Below are 8,586 nucleotides of genomic sequence, written 5' to 3' on the forward strand. Positions count from 1 at the left end.
TTAAAGATTTTGGAGTCCAGGTTCCCTTCTGAGGAACAGTAGCTATGACCCCCCCCCCCAGGAGAAACAGAACTCATTTCTGTACCTACCTAGAAAATTCCAGCCTTGGGCCTCCAGATGGTTGGGAATAATATGTCTGCATTTAGCACAGGTGGGCAGGAAGAGTCCGCGCAGCTTCCTCTAACCATTGCTTGTTGCTGATACCTTTTCCCCACGCTGGTCTCCTTTGTGATAAGAAGACCTCAGTGCCCTATTTTGTCACCTCACATTTTAGCAAGTTGCCCTTCAGCGCGGAGATTACAGTAAGGTTTTCTTCTCCACGTAGTTAAGTAGTTCAGTTTTTGTTGTGTATGTATGCATTCCATGCTGAGCCATCTGAGTGTGGAAGTAACCTGCTCTCCCTTCTCCCCAACAGTGGACAAGGAGTTGTGAAACTGGATATTCAACCAAAGTGTGTAGCTGTTGGCCCTGGGGGATATACTGTGGTTGTGTGCATTGGACAGGTATGGTTGGCTCCATTTTGACCAGCGGTGGTGAGATACGAGACGTAGAACTACTGTCTAGTTTCTGAATCCCACCCATGTCCCTTGTTCTAGTTTCCTTTTCTGATACTGTGACAAAACATAGACCAAACTAACTTGGGGAGGACAGGGTTTATTTGACTTTAAGTCTAGTAAAAGTCCATTCCTGGGGACCAGCAGAGCAGGGAGTCTGAAGAAGTGCTGCTTAGTGGTGTCCCAATACCCTTGGCTAGCTTCCTTACCTATCCCAGGGCCGCCTGCTGGGGATGCACCTCCTCCAATGTATTGGGCCCTCCTTGTGTCAATTAGTAGTCAAGGCAGTGCTTCACAGACATATCTAATTAAATCAATTCTTCAGTTGAGGTTCCCTCTTCCAGGTGACTCTAGGTTGTGTAATGACAAGTACTTGTAGCCAGTGTTTTGTGCTGCAGGCTCATTTGGCTTGCCTTGACAGGGACTCACTGTGCTACTTTAGGCAAAGTGCTGCCCCCTAAATTGAGACCCAGAAAGAAGGCAGAACTGGGCTGTAAGCATGAGACCAAAGTGTAGAGCCAAGGGTCCCTGAGCTCTGAGGCCCTCCGCTACATGGTTTTGTCATTCTTTGGATCCCTGCCCTTCCCTAGTGAAGCTTGCCCTCTCTGAGCTCTTGTGTTCTTCCTAACAGAAGCACAGGGTAGTTGTGAAGATAACAGTTGTCATACTCCATGTCCAGCTTAACTTTGAGTGACACTGCCACATGAGGGTCAGGTGGATCCCAGCCCATGCTAGGTTCTAACTCTCTGTAGTCCCTGCATCTCTCTTCTCCAGTGTCTAGAACAGAGCCCTTGGCTCACATCTGTGCCTGACCTACTTTGTGCAGAATTCTGCTTCACAACATGTCGTCTCTGCAAACCCAGGCATCCCATCATGTGGGCAGAGCCAACAACTGACTAGTGCTTCCTATTGGCTTGAGTGACAGACCCTGCTGAAGAAAGGGCCACTGAGGATCTCCCCACCCCTCCCTGGTTTGCGAAGCTGATTGCTAAAGGGAGAGTGGGTTCTGTGTCCCAGATAATCAGATGTCGCTGCCAAATAATTACTGCACTCAGTCTGGGCAGCCACAGGCACAAAAGGGAATGTCTGTATGGGGTGGCCTGGGCCATTGCTTCTCTGCAGCAGATCTGCCAGCCTTGTATCCGCACCTGGTGCTGGTGAACAGTGCATGAGGATTTAGGGCCTTTTCTGTGGTAAGGCCTCAGACAGGCATCTCCTTGTCCCAGTCCCAATTACTTCATCTGAGTGGCCATAGGCTGACCCTGTCCTTAAGGCTGCTCAGAATTAGTCAGGGTGGGTAAAAGTAAGGATTCAGACTATCTGCCATTCAGAAGGTGGTGGCAGATTCCTCCACAGAGTCTTAGCAGATGAGGGCACCATCTCCCAATAGAAGGGCTTTTCTCTGTGTGCATGTGAGTACACCATGTTCTCTGCTGGTTGTCAAGGATGAGCCAAGGTCCTTGTGTGACCTTGACTCCTAACCAGCAGGTAGCTTAGTCAAGTTCAGGCTGCCACTTATCTCCAAAGTCCTGACAGCAAACATATTGAAGTATCTGCTGCTCAGGCTAGTATGACTGGCCCCAGCATGGCAGATGTAGCCTTCTTAGAGCAGGTAAGATGTGAGGGTTCTCTCAGAACAGTACATTTGCAGACCTCCTGCTACACCTCCCCCATCCCCACTATGCTGTGCTGCCCAGCTCCTCTTTCCTGCACCTGCAGAGTTCCCACAGAGCTCCACTGCTGCCCTGAAGGGCTGGACAGACAGTGCTGAGTGTCCAGTAACCTTTGTCATGGATAGCACACTGTCCTCCAGGTGAACAGAAACCTGCACTATACAGACGTTAGCTGTTTCTTGTGACCTAGGATCTAGAGGTGGAATCCTCAGAGTCAGAGCACTGCTTCTGGTGGTTAAGCTAAGTCCCTTTCTGATACTCCTGCCCCTTTGTCCTTCAAAGATCAGCACTTCACATGCTTGTCACTGAATATATTTTCTCAGTTCTGGCCTGTGGCCATGCTCCTTATGGTGAGGAGGGAAATGCCTCCATCAAAAGATTGAGACAGACCCAGGATGTGACTTAGAGCCTAGAGCCACTAAGCAGATCTCACCTTTCTTGCTGATGAGCAGTGTTGTAAGGGGCCACTGATCTGACTGCATCTTCCCTGTCACAGATTGTCCTCCTGAAGGACCAGAAGAAATGCTTCAGTATCGACAACCCTGGCTACGAGCCGGAGGTCGTGGCTGTGCACCCTGGTGGGGACACAGTGGCGGTTGGGGGCTTGGTAAGGCCCTTTTCTTCTTTACCCTGTGACCTTGGTATGTGAGCAGTTTGGAGCTTGGAGAAGGCCAGCATCTTCAGTATATGCTGGAACCCTAAAGTAGGCTCTAATGCTAGTGAAAGAATGGACTTGCCAGTGAGAGCAGGAGTAAGCAGAGACAAGCTTCCTCCTTCATGTCCTTTATATAGACAAGCAGCAGGCGTAGCCCAGATTAAAGGCACATCATTTAATCCTGACTCAAGAGATCTGGCTTAAGAAATCCTCACAGATGCGCCTAGCCTCTTGGGTTTTAGTTAATTCCAGATGTAGTCAAGTTAACCAAGAATGACTATTACACAAGGTGTACCTGGCACATGGTGACAGGAAGCTTGCTGGAGCAGATGTGTGCAGCTTTCCAGGCACAACTGGGAAGCTATTTGTGCAGTTTTTTCCAGGTTGACCTTTCAGGGAGCCATGAGCGCTATTTAGGGGACCTCCTTGGCAGCCAGCCAGCACACAGAACAAGACTAGGGAGGCCTGGGGTCCAGGCATTTCTGCCCAGGTGAAGAGGAAGTTGAGGTGAAGTATGTAAGGAGAAACCAGCCATTTCTTGGCAGCCAGAGCCCCAGGCACAGTCTGGTGCCTACAGAGCTATGGCAGAGCATGGGTTTGCTAACACCTTGACCTTCCCCTATGACAGAGGGCACATGGGTGTATGCTAAGGAGTGACTGCTTCCTGTCCCTGCCTACAGGATGGCAATGTGCGTATTTACTCCATCCTGGGAACCACGCTAAAGGATGAAGGCAAGCTCCTAGAAGCCAAGGGGCAAGTGACAGACTTGGCCTACTCCCATGATGGTGCCTTCCTGGCCGTGTGTGATGCCAGCAAGGTGGTCACGGTGTTCAGTGTGGCTGATGGTTACTCGGTGAGTGGGGCGCAGACCCCTAGACTGGAGGGTGTGGGGGAGGGCCCTAGCCCAGTGCTCTTGGGCTTTGACTTTCTCAACTATGTCTGTCTTCATCTCCAGGAGTGGCAGGCATATAGTGGGGCTCTGGAGAGGGTGCTGGCAGTGATCGGGGACTAGGGCTTCTCTCTGTTACTATGAGGGCTGGCTGAGAGGAAGGACAGAGTACTCTGGCCTACACTCCAGTCTAACACCTCTGTTTTCTTTCTGGACTAGGAGAACAATGTTTTTTATGGACACCACGCAAAAATCGTGTGCCTGGCCTGGTCACCAGACAATGAGCACTTTGCCTCTGGTGGCATGGACATGATGGTGTACGTGTGGACACTGAGTGACCCAGAGACCAAAGTCAAGATCCAAGGTAAGTCACCCCTGGGCCCTGGGTCAGTTTCCTGACCATGCTCCCTAGGGTCAGGGGACCCAGGGTCTGTGCTTTAAGAAATGACCTGAAGGAGATGTAGCTCTGTCCTTCCCTCCAGCATATACCAGGCACTCTGCTGGGCTGCAGAGGGAGCCTGAGACAATCATTAGGAATCCTTGATCTCCATATGTAGGACATATGTGAAGAAAAGCTTTTGACATCTTTCCTCCCCACCCTGCTCCTGTGCCTTAGCCCACAACTGAGTTAACTCAGTCCCACCATGGTAACATCAGCAGAAAGATCATGGGAACTGTGCTTTACCAAGTAGCCCCAATTTCAAGAGACTTTTTTTTAAAAAACATTATTCTGATTATCCATCATCTTATCACACTGATTCCGCTCCTAGCTCCATGTGGTCCAGCCCTTTGTTGGAAATGGCATAGCTCACACAACATCAGTACACTTCAAACCACTGATAAACGCTTGTCGTGCTGTGGTGATCTGAGAATAACTGATTTGTCTGTTGAGCACAGCCAGAGCTGGCTGTTTTCCCTGGTTGAGCCTGTGAATGTAGATCTGTGGACCCACAGTGTATCTGTTCTGTGTTGTCATGTATGTGAAAAGGGGGGTCAGTAAGTGTTGGGACTTGAGGAGCCACTTGGCGTGGGTGGTCAGAAGCCTGGAGGTACTGTTGGTCTCCTGGAATGGGTGCAAGGCTGAGCTCAGCCGTTGCCACCTCTGTCCTCACAAACTTGTCCTTGGTGAAAGTAAAACTGCCACTGTGGTAGTTTCCGGTTGACACTGATGACTTTAGCCCTGTGGTTCTCTCTCCTTACTCAGATATAGGGAGAGGAAGAGTGAGCGCCTTTCCTCACACTATCCTCTTTTCCCCAGATGCTCACCGGCTGCACCATGTCAGCAGCCTGGCCTGGCTGGATGAGCACACATTGGTCACCACCTCCCATGACGCCTCTGTGAAGGAGTGGACAATCACCTACTGAGGACGCCGCTCACCCCACGGACTGAATCAGGGACTAGATTTTAACTGCCTCGGAGCACCCTTCTCTTAACTATTTCTGTAACGCTCCCCTTCCCACCTGCCCTGGGAGTGAGCAGGACCTGCGAATACCCTCCTCTCTGCAGGGTGTCCATTGTCTGTACGCGTCCTTCTGAAAGCTTTAGACAGTAACAGTTTGCACATGAGAAATAAAGCAAGCACTTAAACAGCATGTGGAGCGTACCTAAAAACTTACAGCCCACCAGACCGTGAGAGCGTGGAACATTCCAGAGGCAGCAGCCTCCAAAGCACAGACCCCAGCCCCTGTGGCTCTTGTAGCTTATCAGGAAAGTGGGTAGGGAGCAGACCCCTGCTCCCCTTTCCCATGCAGGATGCAGCTGCAATGGAGAGGAGGAGCTGCTCTGCAGACCCCTGTGTCAGCATTCTGGGTAGAGCAGGTGTCTGCTCCATGGTCTAAGTCATGTTACATGGCTGTCTCCCTGGAGCCATCCCCGGATCCCACGGGGACATGTGAACCTTGATCTCATTGTCAGATTTTGTGCTTGATTTTAAGAATGGAATCATGGGATTTCTTCTTTTTTTTTTTTTTTTTTTTTTTTTTTAATGTATTTTGACTGTTGTCTGTCTTGTTTCTGAGCTGGCGTGCTGACAGTACCATGTCTAGGCAAATAGAACCCTTCATAGCCAGACTGAGGCTTTGGTCACATGATCACCATGCTTCAATGTTTTCCTGTCTCTTTCTCCCCCCTCCCCACCTGGCCCCAAGAGCAGAGATTAAGGACAAGATGATGTCACTGTAACTTGTCATGTTTTTACTTTTTTTTTCTTTTTCAGTGCAGAAATTAAAGTAAGTATAAAGCACCGTGATTGGCAGCTTCTTTGCGTGTGTCGGAATTACTGGTAAATGTTGGCTGAGAACAATCCCTCCCCTTGCACTTGTGAAAAGACTTTGAGCGCTTTAAGAGATTAGACTGAGAAATAATTAAATATCTTTTCTCTTGATTGTGGACCACTTGGCTCTGTGTGGTGGTGCATGTGGGAGGGTGGGGGACTCTGAAGGACCCACCAGCCAGCACATCTGGTAAGAGTCCTTACGAACCCACATTGTGGCCATCACATGGAAGAATAGCCCTAGAGAAACCAGGGCTCCTATTCCTGTTCCCATCCCTGCTTCCAGACCCCATATGGCCCCACCCACCCCTTTAGGTTTCATTTTGTAAGCTGAGCATTGGGCCTGACGTTGTGGAGACGTTTCCTCACCCTCCTGTATGTAATTAGCCTCAGTACCTCAAGCCAGGGACTGGATCTGGGTGTTTGAGAAAACTTTCCATACAGCCAAAACAACTTGAAGCAAAAGGCACTGCTCTTGGGTGCAAGTTTGTAGTCCCCATAAAAACATTCTTCTCAGATTCTTGATGTCTTGGGTTCTTGTGTAAAAGGAAGCTAGAAGTCAAGAAAATAAATTACATTATCTGAAATGCAAACCATAACACAACATGTTTGATGATACATCCAGATGCTTCCATGTCAAGGAGTTGGTGGATGAAAATGGGCAGCACCTGAAGGGTGGAGGCCTGTCTGGTCCTTAAACCACATGGAGCTAGAAGGACATCAGGGCTGAGTTTTACAGAAGCACCATTTGCTGCAGAGTAGATGACTCCATGGGAGAACTCAATGAAAAGTGGGTTTTCTTTTGTTTGTTTAAACCACAAGCTTTATGTGTGTGAATATTAGTGCATGTCTATTACAAGTACACACATGCAGAGGCCACAAGCTTTTGAGTCAGGGCCTGTCCCACAACCTGGGGCTGGTGTTCTATCAGCAAGCCTGTCTGACTCCCTTGGACCTGGAGGCACAGGCATCCGGGGGCACCTGGCTTGGATGAGTGCTAGGACTCAGTAAGAGCCCTGAACCACTGATGCACCCCTGCAGCCCCAGACCGGGTTCTAAGGACAGAGTTAGTGTTGCCATTTGACTATATTCGCAATTAAACCAGTGCTGGCAGGAGAATAACAGTGCGACAAACGATAAAGACATTGCCTGTATGACCAGGGATACTTCCATGAGTTTGATGCCTGGCAATTTTTTTTTTTTAACACTGATTCCCCCCCCCCCCCCATGGAACTAGTACACACACATACACAAACTCACTGTATGTTGGGATATTTTTTAAGCATGTATTTGTTGATCCTTTGGGAATTTCACAGCACATATCCTAACTCTGCTCATCTCCCAATCCCCCCATATCCTCCCCTCAGCTCTACAGTGGCTCCCCCAAGACAATTTTTAAAAATCAAAACAAAAGCAAGCAGACAAGAACAAAGCAAAACAAACCGCTTTGCTTCTCCATCTTTTCTGCCTTTCAATACCTCATTTGTCCTGGTGGCACTGGCAGCATGGTGTCATAGTACATCCTTTTGTACAATCAGCTGTGCTTGCAAATGTCCGTCGCAGTGAGTCGTAGGTTTGGTTCAGGGCCTCTGGTTTCTGGTACACCACCATCCCAGGATCTCACTGAAACTCTCGTGTATCCCACAACTGCCCTGAGTCATGGAGATCCTGCAGGTACCATTCCACAGGATTAGTGCCTTCCTGTGCTCCAGCAGGTCCTAGACGGGGTAGATGTTGGGGGAGGCCAACCCAAGGCCCCGCTGTAGGCCTGGGTGGTAGCTGAGGTGGGCAGTCCTCGGCTGTTGGCCTTAGGTAAGGGGGTGAAGTCCCTCCCCTAGGCCTGCCATTGGGGTGGGGGATTCTCCCTCTCCTGTGGTGATGGGTGGGGCCATATCTCCTAAGGGCAGGGGCTAGCTCTCTTCCTGCATGTCCAGTGAGAGGCAGGACTAGTTTTCCAGGGCCAGCAAAGGGCAGGGCAGGGCAGGGCTGCCTCAGCATGGTCCTCTAATGTCACCAGGCGTGGTTCCTATGGCCTGCACTCCGGCCCCAAACATCAACACAACCCCAGCTACAGCTGGACCATGTGCCCAGACATGGCCCTTGGCAGCAGCTTGGGCCTGGACAACAAACACCCTGGCTCCAGGTATAGAGCATTGGCCACTCAGATCAGGGTGGCTCTGGCGGTCGTACGGCCGCTGGGTACCAACAAAGCCCCAACCCCAGGCTTCCTTGTGACCTTTGGTGGCAACACAGGCTTCGGACTTCAACTCAGATTCCAACCATGGCAGGACTGTGGACCATTGCCCCAGGTGGCATTGCAGCCAGGCCTGCACATCACCATGGCATTGGGTAGCAGCCCAGGCCACTCAGATCTGTATGACCCTCAGACACCAACATGGATTCAGGTGGCCGACATGACCCTGGGCATCCACACCACCCTCAGTGGCAACAGGCGCTACAGACACCTGCCCAGACCCTGGCCACCATGAGGCCCTCAGCAACAGCCAGGTCTGGATGTCACCCTTGTCCCAGGACTTTTAG

At 50.3% G+C, this 8,586-nt stretch overlaps 1 protein-coding gene across 1 annotated transcript in view; it reads left to right on the plus strand.

Moving 5' to 3' along the window:
- Wdr1 (WD repeat domain 1) overlaps window positions 1–6,156 on the plus strand; it is a 30,710-nt gene extending 24,554 nt beyond the window's left edge. The window contains exons 11-15 of the mRNA XM_051200381.1: window positions 416–503; window positions 2,724–2,834; window positions 3,563–3,736; window positions 3,992–4,136; window positions 5,031–6,156. Coding sequence (XP_051056338.1) covers window positions 416–503; window positions 2,724–2,834; window positions 3,563–3,736; window positions 3,992–4,136; window positions 5,031–5,137 — 625 coding nt within the window. The 3' untranslated portion in view covers window positions 5,138–6,156. The remainder of the gene's footprint in view (window positions 1–415; window positions 504–2,723; window positions 2,835–3,562; window positions 3,737–3,991; window positions 4,137–5,030) is intronic.
- Window positions 6,157–8,586: the final 2,430 nt, after the last annotated feature.

The sequence above is a fragment of the Phodopus roborovskii genome, unplaced genomic scaffold (assembly GCF_943737965.1).
Source record: "Phodopus roborovskii unplaced genomic scaffold, PHOROB, whole genome shotgun sequence".
Lineage (NCBI taxonomy): Eukaryota > Metazoa > Chordata > Mammalia > Rodentia > Cricetidae > Phodopus > Phodopus roborovskii.